This window comes from Dama dama, chromosome 14, assembly GCF_033118175.1.
Source record: "Dama dama isolate Ldn47 chromosome 14, ASM3311817v1, whole genome shotgun sequence".
Lineage (NCBI taxonomy): Eukaryota > Metazoa > Chordata > Mammalia > Artiodactyla > Cervidae > Dama > Dama dama.
The window spans coordinates 72,084,275-72,109,055 of record NC_083694.1 but is presented as its reverse complement, the minus strand read 5'-3'; the positions used below and the strand labels follow the sequence as shown (position 1 = coordinate 72,109,055).

Here is a 24,781-nt window from a genome sequence, read left to right as displayed (position 1 = left end):
ATGTGATCATACGTGTACTATGAAGGGTTTTGTTTATAGATGTTAAAATTCACAGTAAAAGCAAAGGTGAACGAACTGGATGAATCTATGGAAAATATGAATAAACACTTTATTAAGTAAATAAGGATGAGAGCAAACTTTGCTCTTCTAGGGTGACAGCTTTACATGTACATCTAATATCTGTTAAAGTTATTTAGGACTTAAAGTCTCAAACTTGGAATTATTGATAAGGGGGAAAAGTGCACCTCTAAGAACAGCGGGCCTGAAACAACAAAGGAACGGACTCTGTGGATTTCTCCGTGGGCAGGAGCTGCCGATGGCCCCATGTGCTTGCTTCATCGCTTCACGAATACAGGAAGCTTTCCGTGTTACATGTTCAGCCCTGTGTGTCTATTTTAGCGGGATTTGGGTAGAATGACAGGATTTAACTTCTAAGGAGACGTGAACACTTCATTTTTAGCAACGTTGTGCTGGAGGCGGACGAGCCTGGTTACGAGCGGCCCCACGTGCAGCCACTCTGCCAGGTGGTTCTCATCGGGGTGCTCGTTGTTGGGAACCCCGCTACTTCTGCCTGAGGTTTGGAGCCAGGACCTCGCAGGTTCCCTGCTGCACGGCTCAGCGCTTCCCATGCACAGAGCAGATGGGTGGCAGCAGCAGAAGATCCCCACCTCGGAGGCAGCAACGAAGCATTCCAGAGCCCAGCGATGGTGCTGCTCTTCGTTGGAGGAAACGCTAATTGGAGGTGGCGAGTGAGAGTTAGAGCTGAAAATTGGACTTGGCTTATGAGCCGTTGGGAAACTTGTTAGAGGTTTTATCACCACATTTTGATAAACAGAAACAAAATGTTCACATTAAAAACATGAGTCAATTGTTTCCAATTTAGCTTAGAACAGGATGCTTCAAGGGTAAGCACAGGGGTCACGACATCCTTTCTTAATGTTTAGAAGTAATGCGGTCGTTTGTATTAAAATACTACCAAGTCATCTGGATTCTTGGGATTTCCACTAAATTCTATCTGACATAAGTAGCAGACACAGGTCCACTTTCCTGATTTCTCTGGCTGTACCTTTTTACGGCTTCACTGTGGTGGTTACTGTAATGTCTTATATTCTTGTGCATCTTTTTCCTCCCGCTCTTTCACTTTCTTTCGGGAAGAGACCATGTATTTTCATCATTATATCCCTAGAACTGAGTCCAGTGCCCCCAAGTCAAAAGTTAAAAGAGGACAGAAAGAAGCAGCCAACATTCCTTCTAGTAGCGGTCAAGGATGGTCATACAAAATAAAGATAATTTATAGTTTTGGACTGAACTGAATGGTGTTTTTCAACTACAGGCCTTCCCCAATTATAGATTTATTTAGTTTACCATTAAAATTATCTATGTGGGTTTAAGTAAACAGACTTTAAATCAAGTCTTTATCCACCATTCTCATTACAAGTTGAGCATTCCAGCTATAGGCACAAAATGGCTATGGTGGCATGTGAGGAAATTTTGCCGAAGAGTATGTTTAATGATTTTGAGATAATTAGAGAAGAGTAAAAAATCTGCCTGCAATGCAGGAGATCCAGGTTCAATCCCTGGGTCGGGAAGATTTCCTGGAGAAGGGGATAGCTACCTACTCCAGTATTCTTGTCTGGAGAATCTCAGGGACAGAGAGGAGCCTGGCAGGTTATAGGTCATGGGGTTGCAAAGAGTCGGACCTGACTGAGTCGGACCGATGTCTTCTCTATTTCCCCTTTTCCATGGCTTGGAGCTCTCTTTATTTCTGTCTTTCTGGGTACCGCCTTCTTGGAACCTCAGTTAATTTCTACTCTGACATATTTCACTTTTATATTATAGAAAGTTAGAAATTACATTAAGTATGCAACCATGACTATTTTCAATATAGAACATAACTGTACATGGAGTAAACAGCAAGAGAGACATCCTTAATTATAATTTTAAAACTGGAAAAGCTTGTAGGTATATTTAACAACTATAATGGTTTCTTTGAATGGAGGTCTGTCATTAAATGTATTAGTCACAATTGCATTTTTCATCATGATGGAAATTTATTTTAATCTAACAAGTGATAGAACTGCAAATGTGTATAGCTTGCAAGAAGTAAACTGTGTCATTTATATCATCAGCAGAGATCAGTGGGAGCCCAAGTGGCACCAGATGTACCAAGCCAACCAAAAGGCCACAACCCTGAAATCTAACTGGGTACTGGGCCTGCAGAGCCCACAGAAGTAGACTATGACCTTGTCAAAACGAAAAAGCTGACTGCCTGATAAAATTTTAAAAACTCAAAAAAGACTGATAGTTTCCTAACATAATGTCCAAAATATCCTAGATACAACTGAGAAATCACCCATCATACCAAGAATCAGGAAAACCACAACTTGAGTGAGAAAAGAAAGTGAACTGATGTCATCAACTCAATCTGAGCTGAATCATATCTTGAAACTGTCTGACAAAGATTTAAAGTAACCATCCTAAAATGATTTAGTAAGCAATTACAAATTCTCTTGAGTAAAAGGAAAAATAGACAATATCAGCAAAGAATTAATTATAAAATATGGAAATTATAAAACTGGAAAATAAAATAGAAGAAATGATCAATTCTCTGGATGGGCACAATAGTGGAGAGAAGATGAAAGAGAATAAAATCTGTGAATCTGGAGGACAGATCAATAACATTTACCCATTCTAAACAAAAAAGAGGGAAAAATTAACAGAACTCAGGAATCTGTGGAAAAGTAGGAAAAGACATAAAGCTTACATTATCAGAGTTGCAGGAGAAGAAAAAGAGACTAGGGCTGAAAGAGCAATAAAAGAAAAACTTGGCTAAAGACATCCTAAATTTGACAAAAGACATAAATCCACAGATTTGAAAAGTTGAGTGAATTTCAAATTGGAAAAAAAAATAGACACAGAGACATATTCACAAATAAAATTCTGAAAACTAAAGATGGAGTTGAAGGTGTTATTGCTCCATAATTTTTCTCTGCAAGGAGTCAGAGAAAGGATGTGCTACCTACAGGGGACCATCAATTTCAATGAGAGTGGATTTCTTACTTGAAAACATAGAGTGCAGAAGGAAGAGATGTATATTTTTTCAAATGCTTAAAGAAAAGAATTGTCAATCATGAATTCTATATTCAACAAACTATCCTTCAGGAATAAATGGGCAATAAAGACCTTCTCAGATAAACAAAAACTAAAAGAATTGTCACTAGCACACCACTCTTAAAGAAAAGCTAAAGAAAGTTCTTTAACAGAAAGGAAATAGTAGCATAAGAATCTTGAGGCAAAAGGCAGAAAGAAATAACAATGGAGAGGGCAGGTAAACAGAACACCCTTTTTTTCATAAACTTTCTAAATTATATGTAATGATTAAAATAAGAATTAGAATACCATCTTATCCTCAAGACAATAAGATAAAGGGACCTAAATGGAAAAAGAGTTTTCCTCTGCTTCACCCAAAATTGTAAAATGTTAATACCAATAGGCTATGAGTTACATGTATACACTATAATATGCAGAACAGCCATATTGTATATATGAAAAATACACAATACATCTAAAAATACTAGAACTAAATCAAGATGAAAACCTTAAAAAATGGTCAAGTACCCCATAGAAAGGTAAGAAAAGAGAAAGAAATCAAACAGAAAACAAATAATAAAATGGCACATTTTACCCCAACCACATCAATAATTACTTACAGGTAGAGAGTCTAAATATATCAACTAAAAAGCAGAGGTTGACAAAATAATTTTTAAAAAGCATAATACAATAATATGTTTTATTATGACATTTAAAAGAAACTCACTTCAAATTAAACGACAAGAGAGTTGAAAGTATAAGAATGGAAAAAGGCATACTGTGTAAACATTAATAGTTTTAAAAGGCAGGAGCATGATTGTTCATGTAGAAAATATGCAAGAACTGACAAAAAATATCCTAGAACTAATAAATGATTATAGCATGGTATCTGAGCAGAAGGTTAATATATAAAAGTCAAAAGTCAATTACTTTCCTACCTAACAGCAGTGAACACATGGAATTTGAAATTAACAACACAGTACTATTTATAGTGGCACTCCCAAAATGAAATACTTAAGTATAAGCCTAATAAAATATGTATAAATACATTTAACAAATTACGTATAAGCCTGATATGAGTCAGCCTACAAAGGGGCTTCCCAGGTGGCTCGGTGGTAAAGAATCCGCCTGCCAATGCAGGCGAGGCGAGTTCCATCCCTGGGTGGGGAAGATCCCCTGGAGAAGGAAATGGCAACCCACTCCAGTGTTCTTGCCTGGGAAATCTCACGGACAGAGAAGCCTGGCGGGCTACAGTCTGTGGGGTGGCAAAGAGTCAGACAGGACTGAGCGAGCAAACACACATGTGACCCTGAATCTCCATCTGAAGGACAAATGATTCTGAGAACCCTCTTTGGAAGTCACATGAGTGGAAAATGAGCAATTTCATGAAGCCATACTTGGGGCAGCCCAGAACTTCTTAACTCATGTAGTCATTCCCAGCTGCTCCTCAGAAATCAAGGCCAACACACCTTCCTGGGGCATGTTATTGCCTCTCTTGTTCAGATCTGCAGATACATCGGTCAGCCATGTTCTTTCCTCCGATGAGGCAACATTAGCAGTGGCCTCTGACTTTGACAGAATCTCCTCTTTATAACCTTAAACCCAAGAAAAACATTTGTAACTCCCTTACCTTGTTTCAAGAGGAACTTACAGTGGTTAACAAAATTACTTACACTATACCACGATCATACAATTCAGAAAATACAAGAAAAAATACATGAAAAAAATATAAGAAACAGACAGGAAATTTAAATAATCCCAGGGGTGGGGTAAATACAGAAATGTATTATCAGAAAAACCTATATGCTTGTAGAACCCACTTTTACCTATAAGATTTCCAGCATCTCACGTTGTTGGGAACTGTGACGTATTGCAAGATTTATTTCAAGCTTTTTTTCATTTATCAAGATTTATTTGCACACTTTTACTAAGGGGAAAAGCATGCAAGCTAGAAGCTATTCAGGAAGAACTATACTTCTCCTGACGTTGACCCTGGCGAGACTTTTCTCCCATGTGTTTTCACAGAGGGGACGGTGAATCAGGACATTCTCTACAGCAACTTTATAGCAAACACTGCCAAGAATCAAAGGTCATTACACATAAAAACCGTGACATTAAAAGAAAGGGAACACTAAGGGTAAATAGACCCATCCCCTTTTTTTCTTATTCCTTATTTACTTTTCTCAGAAATCCCCAACAGCAGCTGAGATTTTGCCCTCAGATATCACTGGATCTATGAAGGGAGAAATATGGTAGGGATCTAGGTTGTGGTTAGTTTTCTCAGTGGCATCTATGCAACTTCAGGTAACTGCTGCTCATCATCACATACAGGACCATCGCCAAACTTCAGAAAAGTTCCAGAAATGGGAACAGACACAAACACAACTGTTCAAGCAAAGTTTCACTGGGTTTAGAGTAAGAATATTGTAGAATAAGACAGAGCCCTTTAAATTTGATATGGGGAACAACTTTCGCTAGAGAATAATTGATTACTTGAGACTACTAGATCGTTGTTCTCAGTGTAAATATAAATACGCTAACTTTTTAAGCAAATTTGAACATAAAATGTAACATCATTATAAAATTTAATGACACAAAAATTCTAAAATTTTCTGTCTCTAAGGTGACGAGCTTGAGTTGGCTTCTAATTCCCCAGGATAAAGTATACAAGTATCTCCCCTTTCCTACGATTCTTCTACTCCTGTTTTTAACATTTTCCTCATGATTTGAGGGGAGAAGGAAATGGCACCCCACTCCAGTACTCTTGCCTGAAAAATTCCATGGGTGGAGGAGTCTGGTAGGCTGCAGTCCATGGGGTCGAGAAGAGTCAGACACGACTGAGCGACTGCACTTTCACTTTTCACTTTCATGCGCTGGAGAAGGAAATGGCAGCCCACTCCAGTGTTCTTGCCTGGAGAATCCCAGGGACGGCGGAGCCTGGGGGGCTGCCGTCTATGGGGTCGCACAGAGTCGGACACGACTGAAGTGACTTAGCAGCAGCAGCAGGAGCAGCATGATTTGAGGAAGCACGAGAGGTGAAATGAGGTATTTTCCAGGCCCACAAGGGGGACCCTTTGCACCAGGGCACAGAGGTTACACAGCACCGCTCTCTGGGTGGATGCGTGATCTGCCGGCAAATGCTAGAAAGTCAAGTTGTCTCCCCAGAGCTGGGCCTTACCTGTAAGTCCGGGTGGACAGACACAGACGTAACCGGAGGCTTCAGGGCGGCCGGATGCAGACTGCAGCTGGGCCAGGCGCTCACGCGCTGTCTCCGAGGACAGCTCTACGCACTGCCCACCAGCCTGGCAGGGGCCACTCCCGCATCCGTCGAGGTCAGTTTCACACTGGACGCCCGTGTAACCTGCAGGATAAACGGCCAGAGAGACTGTGGGCTCAGAGCTCCTCAACCACGGAGCACGCGTCTGACCGGAGGCTGGCCAGCACGTGGCACCAGGTAGGGTGCTGGGCCCCCCTCGGGGAGCCGGCAAGGGGATCTGATAAAGGGGGCTTCCGTAAACCTAAGAGCAACAGTGGCATCACTTCCATAGTACCACCCGACACTCAACAGAGACGGATGAACAAGGGGCTTCAGGATCATCTTGACTTAACCTGAAGTTTTAACTAAACTCCAATTCTTCAAACATTCCGACTGTTTGAAGGTTAAGCAAGAAAAAAAAATGATATATTTTTCCAGGGTATACATGTAAAGTCAGCAGACTGCAGGTGGGTGCTAGTGGTAAAGAACTCGCCTGCCAATACAGGAGATGTAAAAGGCGTGGGTTCAATCCCTGGGTCAGGAAGATCCCCTGGAGGAGGAGATGACAACCCACTCTAGTGTTCTTGCCTGGAGAATCCCATGGACAGAGGAGCCTGGCAGGCTACGGTCCACAGTGTTACAAAGAGTCAGACAGGACTGAAGCGACTTAGCACACACACACACTCAGGAGAAAGCAAATAGCCAAGCCTAAATTCTTCTCTTAAACCTCGAAGCAGAGGGAAATGATTTCCTCACACACAGTGAGACAGAAGAAAAAACTATTTTGTATTTGAATGGATTTAGCTGGGTCATTTTACTAGGGACAAGAATAAAAACAATAAAACATGAATGATTTAGTATTTTATAAAATATTTGGATATTAAATAAAAAAGAAAGTCCCTGCCAGAACTATTTTCTGTGGTTTTACTGACATATGCACCTGTTAAAACTATATATGTGTCTATTTATCGTGTGTGTTAATGTAACTGGAATTGTACTGACTGCATGCATCCTTCAGTACAGCCTGGTTTCTCTACTCCCTTGCACAATCTATCCATTTTAGAAATATAGAGCTCACTCATAATTTTTAACTATTGCCAAGTATTCCATAACATAGATGCACATAACTTGACCATTCCATTCCCTTAGGGGGTTTATATACATTTTTGCTATTACAATATTGCATTGAATAACATCATATATGTGGCTTGTGCAAATGTCTGAGTGCAACACTGGGCTCTATGCTAGGAGTGGGATTTCTGGGTTATAGGTTACGGGCATTTCACATTTTAATAGATGCTGGTAACGACCTCTAGAGAAACTGTAGGGGTTGTTACATGTCTCCTGGCACAGGATAAGAGTATGTATGGTCCAGACCCTTGGCAACACTTGCCATACCAAGCAAAAATGTTTACCAGTTGGCTAGATAAAAAATCATACCTTATCATTGTTTGTTTTATATCTTCCCCAGATATTATTGAATTTAATATTCTTTGAAATTTTTTAATCATTTCATATCTTTTTCCAGTAGGTTGTTTTTCTTACCAATTTTGACTATTTACATACTATGCGTAGTGCTAGTCCAAAAATGTAAATTTAGTAAGATGCTAATATAATGCTGAGGAGTGTGTCCAGGATCACACCAGCTGTTTTGTGAGATGATGAAAGAGATGTATGAAGTTCCTATAGGAACACAATCTGACTTACAGTACAAATGACTTCACCTACAGATCTTTGTAATGTCACTTAACTACTGAGAAATATGTTTTTAAAATAAAATTTACAATCCAAAGTGGTAAAGGTTATAAATCAAATCATGGTCCTTATTTACTTTGAAATCATTCAATGGCTTCACTTTTCACACAGAATAAAGTTCAAAATCCTTAACCTGACCAGCCCCTTATTACCTGGCCCCATTCCCAAATCTGTTCCTGTCCCTAGAATGCTTTCTGTCCCAGGGCCTTTAGAACACCGTTCCCTCCCCTAGAAAACTCTCCTCCAAGACTGTGCTTGCATAACTCTTAAGTTTTCCGACTCGATCTTTTGTTACTTTTTCAGAATGTCATTTCCTCATGAACAGATCTAAATAAGAACCTTTTTCTCTCACTTACCCAATTCTTTCCTTTCATTGTCTTATAAAGAATGGTATTATGTGCTTATTTTTAGAGGTATCTTTTAAAATTCATCATGTATATAATTTTCACTTGATTGCTCAGACAGTAAAGAATCTGCCTGCAATGCAGGAGACTCGGGTTCCACCCCTGGGTCAGGAAGAACCCCTGGAGAAGGGAATGATAACCCACTCCGGTATTCTTGCCTGGAAATCCCATGGACAGAGGAGCCTGGCGGGCTGCAGTCCACGGGGTCGCAGAAAGGTCAGACATGACTGAGTGACTAAACAAACGACATAGTTTTCACTTATTTATGTAGCCGTCTCCCTCAACAGACTGTAAGCTCCATAAAAGCAGAGACTGTGTTTTTTCGTTCACCACGCTAGGACTGAGCAACACCTGAGTACTAGGCCTTCAGTCAACTCCTGAATGAGATTCAGACAGAACTAATCAACAATTTAGATTATAATCCTTGCTTAGCAAATAAACTAGAGAGTTGATGAACTCTTTATGAGCAAATAATGAGAGCATGATATGAATGCTCATCTTGTAGTTTTAATAGAAAGCTATATGGGGTCCCATGTCAAATCATAACCACAACACAAATTCTGCTGCTCATCAGTATAATGCTTTTGTCACATTTGACCCCTGGGGTCTTTATCAACCTTCTCAAGAAGAAACTGGGAGTTGAGAAGGAAACTGCAAGCACATGCCAGATGAGGGTCCCACGGTCCTTCGTCATGACCCTCCCCACCCCTAGAACCCTCAGTCTCTGAAGCCTGAATGTTTACTTCTTAAGCGTTTTTATTTCATACTTAAGGATCTACACATATTCACTAAATAATGGTTTTCACAAGTTTTTATAAACGTGTTGTGCTACAGTTGACTTACTAAAGTTCTATTTTCAATTTTCTTTTCATTCTGAGTTTGAAGACTTCTGCACAACCCAGGTTAGGAAGTAATTTAGTACTTTCATAAATCCTTTTTTGCTTTCCGGCTCATGCATTGTCTTTATTCTTATCCTGAACGTTAGAAAGTTCTGATTTATGGTATTACGGGTCCTGTCCCTACCATGGGGCCCTGTGGGAATTCTGTTTGCTGTTCCCTTTAACCAGGTATATAAATAGATTCCTTCAGTCAAGGCTACATCCAATAGTTATAACAAGTTTTCCTATAAAACTCTGTACAAAGAAACAATATGATGCTGAGTCAAGACCCCAGGGTTCTTAAATTACATGTTTAAAAAAAAAAGCCAATCTTTTCTGGGTAATAGGAAAACTTTTAAGATAAGCATTTAAGGTGACTGACACTTGTGATTAATTACCCCTGAAACAAGGACCCTGGGCAATTACAGCACTTATTCTCATCATCGTGCTCACTGGCAGTCGTCACATGATCCAAAGGAACGGTCTCTGATTCTTAGATATAGAGTAGCTTGTGGCATTAAACCCTCTCTTTATATGTAACTGTGAGAACTGGGTACAAAGACATTATGAGTTTTCTCCCTAGGCAAAATCGACATCCATCCAGTGACCCAAGAGAGAAACTCAGAAGCAGAACCGTCCTAAATTGGCGCTCCTTTCCCAATCCCCGTGTCATTTCCACCTCCTGAAGGGCTCCCGTGGCCGCACATACACTGACATCCACCCTCACCACTGGCATCTTTGTTCCGGTCTGTGACTTACCTCTTATTTAAACTGATGCAGAACTCTCACGGGACTCCCTGTGATTAGCCTTGTTTCTCTCCATCACTCTTCCATCGAAGTGCCAGGGAGCTCTTCTTAAATGAACAGGTCAGACTGCCCCACGGTTTGCAGGGTGGACCTCGTGATCTGGCTTCAGTCTCCTCCTGCTCCTCAGCCCTCTCTACCCTCAGCCCTGCATAGCCCAGCGTTCTGAACAGTCCCTCCAGGCCTCCCGTGGGACGGGCTCTTTCCTCTGTGCTGCCTTTCATCTTTCTCCTTTCTTTTTTCCTCTCTTCTGTCCTTAAACAAGGAATGAGCTACCACCTGCTGGCCTTAGGGTCCAGAATGGCCCGTCTCCTAATTCCGGTGTCGGGTTGACATTTATCGACTTGCTGTGATCTAGGCTGAGCTGGGAGCTCCTTCTGTATTGCTGGACTTGACTCCACTACGACACTATGAGGCGGATATTATCATCATCATCTCTGCTTTATCTGTCAATGAGGAAACCGAGGCTCAGAGCAGAGACGTGGCCAAAGTCACACAGCTAGTGGGTACATTTCTGGGATGTGCTTAGCAATCTTTCAAGTGTTCTAAAATGTTGCCTCCTCAGACAAGCCATTGCTAAACATTTTCTCTCCTTATTCCCTTTTACAGAATTTATTAGAGATTCTTGTGAAAGTAAAAGTGTTAGTCACTCAGTCATGTCTAACTCTTTGCAACACCATGGACTGTAGCCTGCTAGGCTCCTCTGTCCATGGAATTTTCCAGGCAAGAATACTGGAGTGAGTTGTCATTTCCTTCTCCAGGGGATCTTCTCGACCCAGGGATCAAACCCAGGTCTCCCGCATTGCAGGCAGATTCTTTACCATCTGAGCCACCCAAAATTGTACTGTACACAATTTTTTCCACACTGTATTCCTGCTAGAATTTAAGCTCCTTGAAAGGAGGAACCATGTCTTTTTGATCCCCTAATCCCTCATATATATAGTTGGCAGTGAAATCTTTGGGGCTTGAATGAATGGCACTCATAATGGTCTTTTTTAGGCCGCTCTCCTTTGCTGCCTGACTCCATTACAAACCCTTTAGAACAGGGACCCAACTTTTTTGGCACCAGGGACTGGTTTCGTGGAAGACAATTTTTCCATGAACTGGAGAGGGGTGGGGAGCTGGTTTCAGGATGATTCAAACACATTACATTTATTGCACACTTTATTTCTATTATTATTACATCAGCTCACCTCAAATCACCAGGCATTAGACCCCAGAGGTTGGGGACCCCTATTTTAGAGCACAGAAACCATCTGTCATATACAATTTCCACCTCCTGGTGTAGAACCTGGAATGTAGTAATAATACTTGCTTTTTTTTTTTTGAGTACTCAATATATGCCAGGCTCCCTTTTTATAATTTTACCCCTCACAACAGTACTACAAATAGCTTCTTTATCCTTCATTTGTGGATGAAAAATGTAAGAATTCAGAGGTAATTCACCCTAGTTTACTCGGTTAGCAAATGGTGGACTTGTCCTGCTCCCAAGCTGTCCACTCCACCCCCTGCTTCCGGACTGAGGTCCTGTTCAGAGTGTTGATCGAGTGTTGAGGGTTGGCTGATGACAAGAACGTGGAATAACATGTTTTAGAAAAAAATTCAGTGTTGGAGGTGACCTGTTGATTCAAGTGTTACAAATTGTTTCCTAGTCATGAGGACCAATGACCAAAGGATAACAAACACATCCTCTTCAATATCTGGAAGCGGGGAGACACACGAGGTACACAGAGCTCTGAGCCACAGGCGAATTCCAAACCTCCCTTTATACTTTTAAGTTTGTTTGGTTTTCACCAAAGCATGCTAAATGTTCCTCAGGCAATGAGATGACTTTTGATCAGAAGCTGCTACTGACTAGACTGGCCCCAGTCTCCACGCCTCCCCCAACCACAGGGCCTCCCTTTCCTTAGATAATAACATGAGTGGGGAGGTGGGGATAGGTGGTCAGCAGGCTCAGATGTTAAATAATCACAAGCTTATCGGTTGTTTTCCAATGGCTGAAGAAAGAAGAGAAACGAGGTGCTCTTCCATTTCTAGCAATAAAATCCTAGTAAGAGTTAGGTTGAAATATGTCAAGCAGGTTTTCTGCCAAAATTAACATCAATATTTATGAGTGGCTTGTTGATTCACGTGTCACATACTCTTCCCTATCACTTCCACTTGATTGGATAATCAAGTCCAATTATCTTTTAAGTGTGATTTTAAATTATGGTTTATGTATGTGTAACTTGTATTGTCTTTTACATTATAAAAGGTGAGCAGAATAGTTCTGTTTCTGAAAAATCATTCTACACTCTCTATGGAGACCATCAACAATCACATTGATTGGCTCCATGAATTATAACACAAGCACTTAGGATTTTAATAGAGTTTCATGGGTTTTAATATGTTCTAGGTGTCAAAGAAAACATCTTGGAGGACAAGGAAGCATCTTCCAGTGAATTTTACTCCACAAAAACCATGCTGAGATCGACCCTTCCATTGATTATTTTTTTCCTCTGTGTTTCTCCTAGAAGATTCTGATGATTGGGCAGGTTGGTAATCAACTTCAGATAATGCATAGTATAGCAACAGATGTGTCTGAGCACTGAAGAACATGATTAAATCAAACAATAACTAGAAGAAAGAGTTGGTTTTGAACCTTCAGCAACAAGAGTTGTTAGTTTCCATTTGCTATAAGCGATTTGTTTCTATTGTATGCAGAAGAAAAAAGAATACTGGAAGGGATTTTGTCACTCACCAGGCTGGCAGTGGCAGGCGTAGCTGTCAGCACGGTCCTCGCAGGTGGCGTTGTTGTGACAGGGCTCTGACGAACACGGGGGCATCAGGGTCTCACAGCGCGTCCCCGTGAATCCACTACCTGCGCAGGTACAGCTGTACCTGGGGAGCAAAATGAAGTGGGGACATCAGCCCTTGGTCATGGGGATGACATATCCTTATCCTGTCTCTCCACCTGTCCATCAGAGTGGGTTTAATACTTGCCAAAGGCATATGCTTGCAGTCTTCTAGAGATGATCCCTCCAAGTTTTTAGTAAAAGCAAGTGTGTTAAGGAGAGCTAAGGAGACTTGCTTATCCCAAGCAAATGTTTCAAGGAGAGCTAAGGAGCGGCTGCTGTGGGCACAGGAGGGCCGAGAGGAGCTACTCCACATTCAGGGTTAGGAGGGGCGGCCGTGAGAAGATACCCCTCATCCAAGGTAAGAAGCAGCGGCTGCGCTTTGCTGGAGCAGCCGTGAAAAGATACCCCACGTTCAAGGTAAGAGAAACCCAAGTAAGATGGTAGGTGTTGCGAGAGGGCATCAAGAGGGCAGAAAGACTAAAACCATAATCACAGAAAACCAGCCAATCTGATTACAGGACCACAGTCTTGTCTAACTCAATGAAACTAAGCCATGCTGTGTGGGGCCACCCAAGACATCGGGTCATGGTGGAGAGGTCTGATAGAATGTGGTCCACTGGAGAAGGGAATGGCAAACCACTTCAGTATTCTTGCCTTGAGAACCCCATGAACAGTATGAGAAGGCAAAGTGATAGGATACTGAAATAGGAACTCCCCAGGTCGGTAGGTGCCCAATATGCTACTGGAGATCAGTGGAGAAATAACTCCAGAAAGAATGAAGGATGGAGCCAAAGCAAAAACAATAACCAGTTGTGGATGGGACTGGTGATAGAAGCAAGGTCTGATGCTGTAAAGAGCAATACTGCATAGGAACCTGGAATGTTAGGTCCTTGAATCAAGGCAAATTGGAAGTGGTCAAACAGGAGATGGCAAGAGTGAATGTCGACATTCTAGGAATCAGCAAACTAAAATAGACTGGAATGGGTGAATTTAACTCAGATGACCATTATATCTACTACTGTGGGCAGGAATCCCTTAGAAGAAACGGAGTAGCCATCACAGTCAACAAAAGAGTCCGAAATGCAGTACTTGGATCCACTCTCAAAAACGACAGAATGATCCCTGTTCGTTTCCAAGGCAAACCATTCAATATCACAGTAATCCAAGCCTATGCCCCAACCAGTAACACTGAAGAAGCTGAAGTTGAACGGTTCTATGAAGACCTACAAGACCTTTTAGAACTAACACTCAAAACAGATGTCCTTTTCATTATAGGGGACCGGAATGCAGTAGGAAGTCAAGAAACACCTGGAGTAACAGGCAAACTTGGCCTTGGAGTACAGAATGAAGCAGGGCAAAGGCTAATAGAGTTTTGCCAAGAGAACACCCTGGTCATAGCAAACACCCTCTTCCAACAACACAAGAGAAGACTCTACACCTGGACATCACCAGATGGTCAACACTGAAATCAGATTGATTATATTCTTTGCAGCCAAAGATGGAGAACTCTATACAGTCAGCAAAAACAATACTGGGAGCTGACTGTGGCTCAGATCATGAACTCCTTACTGCCAAATTCAGACTTAAACTGAAGAAAGTAGGGAAAACCACTAGGCCATTCAGGTATGACCTAAGTCAAATCCCTTATGACTGTACAGTGGAAGTGAGAAATAGATTTAAGGGACTAGATCTGATAGACAGAGAGCCTGATGAACTATGGACAGAGGTTTGTGACATTGTATAGGAGACATGGATCAAGATGATCCCCATGGAAAAGAAATGCAAAAACACAAAATGTTTGTCTGAGGAGGCCTTATAAATAGCTGTGAAAAGAAGAGAAGCAAAAAGCAAAGGAGAAAAGGAAAGGTATTCCCATCTGAATGCAGAGTTCCAAAGAATAGCCAGGAGAGATAAGAAAGCCTTCCTCAGCAATCAATGCAAAGAAATAGGGGAAAACAACAGAATGGGAAAGACTAGAGATCTCTTCAAGAAAATTGGAGATACCAAAGGAACATTTCATGCAAAAATGGGCTCAATAAAGGACAGAAATGGTATGGACCTAACAGAAGCAGAAGATATTAAGAAGAGGTGGCAAGAATACACAGAAGAACTGTACAAAAAAGATTTTCATGACCCAGATAACCACAATGGTGTAATCACTCACCTAGAGCCAGACATCCTGGAATGTGAAGTCAAGTGGGCCTTAGAAGGCATCACTATGAACAAAGCTAATGGAGGTGATGGAATTCCAGTTGAGGAATCCTAAAAGATGATGCTGTGAAAGTGCTGCACTCAATATGCCAGCAAATTTGGAAAACTCAGCAGTGGCCACAGGGCTGGAAAAGGTCAGTTTTCATTCCAATCCCTAAGAAAGGCAATCCCAAAGAATGCTCAAACTACCGCACAATTGCCCTCATCTCACACACTAGTAAAGTAATGCTCAAAATTCTCCAAGCCAGGCTTCAACAATACATGAACTGTGAACTTCCAGATGTTCAGGCTGGTTTTAGAAAAGGCAGAGGAACCAGAGATCAACTTGCCAACATCCGCTGGATCATCAGAAAAGCAAGAGAGTTCCAGAAAATGATCTATTTCTGCTTTATTGACTATGCCAAAGCCTTTGACTGTGTGAATCACAATAAACTGTGGAAAATTCTGAAAGAAATGGGAATACCAGACCACCTGACCTGCCTCCTGAGAAATCTGTATGCAGGTCAGGAAGCAACAGTTAGAACTGGACATGGAACAACAGACTGGTTCCAAATAGGAAAAGGAGTACGCCAAGGCTGTATATTGTCACCCTGCTTATTTAACTTATATGCAGAGTACATCATGAACAATGCTGGGCTGGAAGAAGCACAAGCTGGAATCAAGATTGCTGGGAGAAATATCAATAACCTCAGATATGCAGATGACACGACGCTTATGGCAGAAAGTGAAGAGGAACTAAAAAGCCTCTTGATGAAAGTGAAAGAGGAGAGTGAAAAAGTTGGCTTAAAGCTCAACATTCAGAAAACTAAGATCATGGCATCTGGTCCCATCACCTCATGGGAAACAGATGGGGAGACAGTGGAAGCAGTGTCAGACTTTATTTTTTGGAGCTCCAAAATCACTGCAGATGGTGACTGCAGCCATGAAATTAAAAGATGCTTACTCCTTGGAAGGAAAGTTATGACCAACCTAGACAGCATATTAAAAAGCAGAGACATTACTTTGCCAACAAAGGTCTGTCTGGTCAAGGCTATGGTTTTTCCAGTGGTCATGTATGGATATGAGAGTTGGACTGTGAAGAAAGCTGAGCTCCAAAGAATTGATGCTTTTGAACTATGATGTTGGAGAAGACTCTTGAGAGTCCCTTGGACTGCCAGGAGATCCAACCAGTCCATCCTAAAGGAGATCAGTCCTGGGTGTTCACTGGAAGGACTGATGCTGAAGCTGAAACTCCAATACTTTGGCCACCTCATGCGAAGAGTTGACTCATTGGAAAAGACCCTGCTGTTGGGAGGGATTGGGGGCAGGAGGAGAAGGGGACGACAGAGGATGAGATTGCTGGATGGCATCACCGACTCAATGGGCATGAGTTTGAGTAAGCTCCGGGAGTTGGTGATGGACAGGGAGGCCTGGTGTGCTGCGATTCATGAGGTCGCAAGGAGTCAGACACGACTGAGCGACTGAACTGACTGACTGACTGAAGGAGACCCTGGAGAGCTAAGGAGACTTACTTACCCCAAGCAAGTATTCAGTGAAAATTACTTGAAAACTATGATTGTTTATACCTTTGTTTCCTCATCCATAAATTGAAGGTACCTTTGTCACAGAGTTGTTGGGATAATTAAATGTGTATATGAAGGATGAACATAGCATGCCAAAGGGCAGAAAATACTGAATAAAACTACTGAATAGTATGAAATAGAATAGTTAATATTTGTGAGGCAGTAGAGAGTGATTTATACCATCAAGGCACTTTCTTATATAAAAAAAATCCAGTAATAAGGTCCCTAGTGAAATAATAAATTATGAAAAAGAGGAAAGCTTCTCATTATATAAATTGTGACTTATGTTTCCTCATTTCTAGATTACAAGAATATTTTATTCATGTTATTTATAATGATTTGTTGATTGAATGGGATTATCTGACAGATCTAAAAAAAAATCTGACCGGGAGAGTTGTTCACTTTATTTCAGTTTAGATGGCCTTTCCTTGAGGATCTAGTATTGAAAAATCATGGGCTTACACACTTGGCTTAGATAAAATAAGTGTCTAGGGGGAGGATATCTATGATTTAATAAAGAGTAACAGCCCTGTTCACCCTGGCTATGTGTCTATCTACCACCAATGCAGATATTAAGATTACACTAACAAAAATGAAATACTAGCAAATATAAGTGACTATAATTTTTACACATAATTTTCCTTGCTAGAAATCCTCTATTCACTATTGCATTTCTGATTTAAAAAATGCCTACTGCAAATCTGAATACCACGTGTGAGACACTGAAGACCAGGGCCCTGCAGTCGAGGCTGGCGAGTGCACCTCGGTTCACAGACTCAGTCTCCATTTACACCTTCCTTTGTCTGCAGGAACCTTCCAGGGGTGTAGTTTCTGCCTTTCTCACATATCTCATAGCAAATGCGTTAATCTTTTCAGTGGGAAAACAAAGTCAGGTCGTATTTGCTGAACTTGCGATGAGAGAGCTATGGATACAGTAGAAAAAGTATTCACGGCACATACTCAGGTGAAGAGAGAAAAGCTGGCAGGAAGCAGGTATAGCGTTGTTCTGTTTGTGTTTCCAAAGTCATCAAAGGGCTTCCTAGGGGACACTAGTGGTAAAGAACTCACTTGCCAATGCAGGAGACATAAGAGACATGAATTCGATCCCTGGGTCAGGAAGATGCCCTGGAGGAGGGCATGGCATCCCGCTCCAGTATTCTTGCCTGGAGAATCCCATGGACAGAGGAATCTGGAGGGTTATAGTACACAGTTTCACGGAGTCAGACATGATTGAAGTGACTCAGCATGCACCCGTGCAAGCACCAAAAGCGTTGTGTGACTTCTGTCCTGATGCCTCCTGGAAACAGTGAGGCCTGGCTGGGAGAGCCTCCTCTTTCCCTGGAGCACTTGTGTGGGAACTGTGCCTCTGGTTTGTCTGTCCATGTGTTGCCCAGTTACCAGTCCCCAGGCGTGAAGATTCTCGCCACCAGAGAACGAAGTGGGTGTAACTGGAAGTCACAGGCGAAGCTTGGATCACACCCACAGTTTACCAAAGAGGTGTTCCACCACCTTGCTCTGCTTAAAATCAATTGTTTTCCTGGATATATTTGAAGCACACAAGACTTTTATTGCTCTCCCTTTGAGTCTGACTTATTTTGAAATTCAGATTTGGGTAAACTATACCTTATTTATTAAATAAAATTGGATTCTGGTGCTCCTTTGCAAAGAATTAACTGTATGAACCTGTTGGGGGGGGGGGTCCCCTGACTTCCCCAAACTTTAGACTCTTTGTTGTCAAGGGGGAGTTTTAAGGCCCACCTTGCCTTCCTCTGAGCTGCCGGAGTATCTGTGAAGACACAGCCAGATGCTAAGCAGTTAAAACTCAAGGGTTTGATAACTCAATGCCTGTGCTTTAACTAAGTATTAGAAAGTTCTTCCAAAAAATATCTTACATGAATTCAACTACCATCACCCAAATTTATTATATGCCTCACATTAAGGTACGATTTATTGTTTTGGTTTTGTTTTTGCTGACAAGTCAATGTTAGACTCTAATTTGGAACATCATTCTGCTGGCTCAAAAGTACTCACCTAATTCCCCCAACACCTAGAAATTCAAGACATAATTAATTTAATATCACTGCCCCTGCCAACACTGTTTAGATAAAATTCCTAAAGGATTTCTTTTTCACCACTTGATTTATATGCTTGTCATTTCATAAGTACAATCTTACATTCACATACAGAATGACTCCAGCCTCATTTTCACATCTGCCACAGATAGGGAAGGTAGATTCCCCTTTGTTTCCTCGATGTGGAAGGCTGGCACTTTTCTATAACAGAAGAAATTCTAAACTCTTACAAGAACGACTTGGAAAATGCTCTTTCTTGAGATAGGGGCCCTCTGAAGGATGCATTTTTTAATAAAGCATGATGCTACAACCTTGAATCACTTGAAGCATAAAAAGCACTCTGAAAATGTTAAGCTGGGGATGTGAGATCTCCAGATTCGCCAGAGGTGGTGCAGTAGCTTCTGGCCAGTGCATGCTATCTCTGGAGAAAGCATACCTGTTGGCTCCATCCACGCACAGTCCACCATGGAGACACGGCCCACTGGCACACTCGTCCGTGTTGAGCTCACAGCGGTCGCCCAGGAATCCGGGGGCACAGTCACAGAGGTAGGCCCCCACAACGTCCTGACAAGTGGCACCATTGAGGCAGGGCTGGGACCGGCACTCATCAACTTCCAGTTCACAGTTTACACCTTTTTTCAAAAGTTGGCACAGGAGAAAAAAAAAGGAAAAGTTTTAGCAAAGTGTTAATATTTTTGCTCTTTGGCAATGCTTTGTTTGCCAAAGCTCTTGTCAAATGTGATGTTGCCCAAAATAATTTTCCTCCTTAATTGTAACTGATATTAACTTTCTGGCAGGCTTGCGGGAAGTTCACAAAGCAGAGCAGCTGTCACTTACAAAGAACTATCGCCTGCAACAGCTTGTGGCTTTTTCGTCCCTGGAAACAAATCATTTTTAGAACAAAGTAATTGTTTATTGTACTTTTGTTGGAAGCCTGAAAGGGACTGGCCAGTGTCTTTAAATTATTTTTAAACACTTATTTTAATTAGGCATCACATTGAACAGCGGGTAAAAGCTCAGACTCCAAAGCCAAATGGCCTGGATTGGAATCTTGGCACATCCTCTTTTGGTTGTATGACCTTGGGAAAGTTGCTTGACCTTTCCTAATCTCAGTTTCTTAACCTGAAAAATGGGACCAATAGTTGTAATTACCCCGTAGGATACTTATTACAATTCCATTGTGTTCTAAAGTGCCTAACATAATACCTGGAGTATACTAATGTTTGCTAGAGAAAAAAAAGGTACTTTCTCTTTCCACAAATATTTATTGTACAATGTGCAATTATTTCCTTGCATATCCTTTTTGCATAGAAATATTTACATTTTCTATACCACTGTAAAATGCCGCTTTTAAATAGAAAATCCATTTGTGACTTAAACTCAACGTATTTAGTGCTATTATTAAAAGCTACTTCAAAAAAAAAAAAAAAAGCTACTTCATTTTAAGGTAAAATTACATTTTAAAAAATCTGTATTTCCCCTCTCCCCAAACAGTAGGTGAAGATTATTTTCTAAGCAAGCTAAGTTTAAGATTTACAAAAGTAGTCACATTGAGATTGCAAAGTATTCTACTGAATCTGTCTAAATAATATTTGTTGGTGCATTCATGCTTAGTCATGTCCAACTCTTTGTGACCCTATAGACTGTAGCTTGCCAGGCTCCTCTGTCCATGGAATTCTCCAGACAAGAATATGGGAGTGGGTTAACATTTCCTACTCTGGAGGATCTTCTTCACCCAGGGATTCAACCTGTGTCTCTTACATATCCTGAGTTAGCAGACAGGTTTTTACCATTAGCGCCACCTAGGAAGCTGAAATAGTATTTGATACACAATAATCAAATATGCATATAGGTTTTAAAAGATACAAAACGGGGCTATCTATATATGCTCATCTTTATTCCTGGGCCTATTCCGTAGGATAACAAATTTTGAATTAAAGTTATAGAGGAATTTCTCAAGAACTCAGAGGTTTTTAGTAGTTATTTGATTTTTTGTCCTCTTTTCTGACAGAAAATGAAATAGGATATTCCAAAACCACCTGCCATTTTCAGTTGTGACTAGACTCAACAAATGCTGAACTGAAAAGAGATGCCAGCATGTTAACTTTAAGTGGTTTTTGAGAAGAAAAAGAACTTAAATTTTATATCAGTAAAAATGGAAAGTTGTGGAATAGTATTTGTTGTAGGTAAGTGGCTTGCCATTTTTTTTTCAAACTTTAAACTGTTTATTTTATATCAGAAAGTAGCCAATTAAAAATGTTCTGATAGTTTCAGGTAGACAGCAAAGGGACTCAGCCATACATACGCATGTATCCACCCTCCCAGCCATGCATACGCACGTATCCACCCTCCCAGCCATGCATACGCACGTATCCACCCTCCCAGCCATGCATACGCACGTACCCACCCTCCCAGCCATGCATACGCACGTACCCATCCTCCCAGCCATACGTACACACGTATCCACCCTCCCAGCCATACATACACACGTATCCATCCTCCCAGCCATACACACATATCCACTCTCCCAGCCATACATACACACGCATCCACTCTCCCAGTCATACGTACACACGTATCCACTCTCCCCCACACTCCGCTCCCCACGCAGCCTGTCCCATGACATTTAGCAGATTTCCCTGTGCCGTACAGTAGGTCCCTGCTGGTTATCCATTTCAAATATAGCTGTGTGTACATGACCCTCCCAAAGTCCCTAAGTATCCCTATTGGAGGCCTGGCTATTTCTCACCTGGTCTGTGAATGGGAATTTCTGTATCCATTTTATTTGGCATTTGTAAGGTCGGTGGCTCAGTGGTAAAGAAGTCACCTGCCAATGCAGGAGATGCAGGTTCAACCCCTGGGTGGGGAGATGCCCCAGAGGGGGAAATGACAACCCACTCACGTATTCTCACATGGAGAATCCCAGGAACAGAGAAGCCTGGAGGGTTACAGTCCAGGGGCTCACAAAGAGTCAAACATGACTGAGCAACTGAATCAAGGTCAAGGGAAAGACCCCTGAACTGACCGGTAGACACCGGTGTTCTCATTCTATCCCTGAAGCAGCTTTTCAGCAATACTTTGGTATCTTTACTTCTGCCATGTAAAATAATACAACAACAGATACTTTTTTTATTTTTTAAGAATATATGAAAGATACAAATGATCAATTCTTTTAGAAATGTTTCATATAATTATTTTTTAAATATTTGTTATTCAGTTGCTAAGTCATGTCTGACTCTTTGTGACCCCATGGACTGCAGCATGCTGGCTTCCCTGTCCGTCACCATCTCCCAGAGTTCACTCAAACTCATGTCCACTGAGTCAGTGATACCATCTGACCATCTCTTCCTCTGTCATCCCCATCTCCTCCTGCCCTCAATTTTCCCCAGCATCAGGGTCTTTTCCAGTAAGTCGGCTTTTTGGAAATCAGGTAGCCAAAGTATTGGAGCTTCAGTTTCAGCATCAGTCCTTCCAATGAATATTCAGGATTGATGTCTTTTAGGACTGATTGATATCCTTTAGGATTTGATCTTGTTCAAGGGACTCTCAAGAGTCTTCTCCAGCACAATTCAAAAGCATCAATTCTTCAGCACTCAACCTTCTTTATGGTTCAACTCTCACATCCTAATAGCTTCGGATTACATCTTTTGGTATTTTAGTAATCTATATTTACTAAAAACCATTAACAAATAAAGCCAAACAAGTGGTTTAAAAACACTTTCCTAAATTTTATTTCATAATGCAAATAAAATTCATATATTCATCTGTTATACACTCAGGTTACTTCCTATTGCTTAAGAAATAAGATAAATAAATTAGAAACCATTGTTTTAGACACTGCAGCTCCATTTATAACAATGTCATTCAAATACTTCAGCTCTAAAGTAATCCTGATGCATGTATAAGAATGTGTTTCAAAAGCTTAAATTCAATTTCAGTACAAACAACTATTTGCTTTGGATTTATTTGATATGTTTATATCACTCTTAATATTACTTAACAATGTGATTCTTATCACAGCTTTTCAGTGGTACTGATACAGAAAAAAAAAAGAAAGAAAAAGTGATTTGGTCTACGTCTGAGTGCTGCCAAAACAGCTGGATGAAAAGTGATGAGCACAGTCAGTCATCCAGATGTTTTTGTATTTCCAGATGCTTGGCTTCATAGATGAAACATCTGGAAAACTAACTATGATCTTCAGTTTTCATTTGGATGTTTACTGTTTCACGCATATAGCCATGAAGTACAGATAGTTAAATGACCTTCAAAAACATATCTGAACAGTGTGGTCCAGTCTGTCTGAGACATTCACTTTGTAACTAGTGTTGCTAAGTATGGGGCCGTGTAACTCTATGTAGCAACAGAAATTGAATGCAGAGTTACAGAGTAGCCCTTCTGTGGCTAATTGTCTAAGAAAAGGAAAATTCATAACATTAAATTCTTTCACAAAAACTCCTCCAGGAGCTGAGCCGATCCGTTGGAATTGGTTTATAGTTCTGTGAATTCCATGGATGGTATAGTCCATGGGGTCACAAAGAGTCAGACATGACTGAATGCCTTTCACTTTCACTTTTTTTTTTTCTGTATGAAAGGAAAGTAGAAAGGTTGGGAGAAAAACACAAATAAAAGGAACTCTGCGTCAAGAGAAAAACGTACAGGACAGGAAAAAAATCCTCTGACTATTAGGTTCGGGGACGCACTATAACTTACACAGTGACATCGCTACATATACTCAGATGACTAAGGTGTTATATCACGAATTCCCGACAGTCACGGATAGTTTCACTCTGAACTGCACAATTTTCATTAGCTGTCAAAGGCAGTTCAGAAATTCTCTCACAACCAAATATTTTTAAAGATACTAATTTCAAAGAAGGATTGAAACTGCATGCATTTAGGGGCGGACAGGGAGACCTGGCGTGTGCAACCCATGGGGTCACAGAGTCGGACATGACCAAGCGGCTCAACAGTAGCAACAGAAAAGAAAAAGGATGCGAGGTTTCCATGTCGAGGCACTGGCTTTGGTGGAGAAGCAACGTTCCTGGCAAATAATCTAAAGATGCGCCCTTCCTTCTTCTATAATTAATTTAAAGCAAAAAACCACTCCATCTCAACCTGGTTTTGACGATGCTTTTGGTGGGTTCTCCTTTAGTCTCTTCAAAGGCTTTTGGACTTGACTGTCTCTTCCCTTCCCAAGTTCTCCTTTCTCTCCTCTTCTTGCTAACTTGCTACATCATTTCCCCCCCCTTTTCCTTATATGGAAAGGTCATATTCCCTGGAGGGAGGAGAGTTCACTTCAGAGAGATCTCTCACTTCATAGCCCTAAGGCCAAGAGAAGGGCCAGAACTTCCTGCCTCCACCCCGACCTCAGACCTCACCCAGATACCTTGTGAAAAGACAGCCTTGCCTGGGTGGGGCGGGGGGGGGGGGGGGGGGGGGGGCGGGGGCGGCGGGGAGGTGGTCTTGTTAGAACCCAAGAAAAGTGACGTCCAAACTTCAAGTGCAGAAAGTGTCAGTCCAAGGGCACTGGGAAGTCTGCTGTCCGCGTGGTGCTGCAGTCACCCCTTCCCAAAACCACCTACCCTGCATCAGAGAAGCGCCGGGACACACACGCTCTCAGATTCCCTTCTCCACCTGGTTCCTGGTTTGAGTGTGCCAACGAGAGGCACTTGGGGACTCGGGAGGCAGGAGAGATGCCGGGATTCTCTAGAGATTTTCCTAGATTGGCCCCACATGGCGTCACGTGGGCATCCCAGCAGCTCCCCGGAGAGTCTGGAGACCACTCATCCCACGGCTGCAGGACGGGGTGTTTGGGAACTTCCCAGAGATCCTTCAGAGCTGCAGCACCTTCTTGGGAGCTTTCAAGAACCCCCACTTCAGTGCTTTGGTGAAGATCTTTCCTGGGAATTTCT

At 41.6% G+C, this 24,781-nt stretch overlaps 1 protein-coding gene across 1 annotated transcript in view; it reads right to left on the bottom strand.

Moving 5' to 3' along the window:
* Positions 1 to 24,781, bottom strand: part of CRB1 (crumbs cell polarity complex component 1) — a 161,629-nt gene that overhangs the window by 109,244 nt on the left and 27,604 nt on the right. The window contains exons 3-5 of the mRNA XM_061159812.1: positions 19,306 to 19,501; positions 12,928 to 13,067; positions 6,269 to 6,451 (exon numbers count right to left, since the gene is read on the bottom strand). Coding sequence (XP_061015795.1) covers positions 6,269 to 6,451; positions 12,928 to 13,067; positions 19,306 to 19,501 — 519 coding nt within the window. The remainder of the gene's footprint in view (positions 1 to 6,268; positions 6,452 to 12,927; positions 13,068 to 19,305; positions 19,502 to 24,781) is intronic.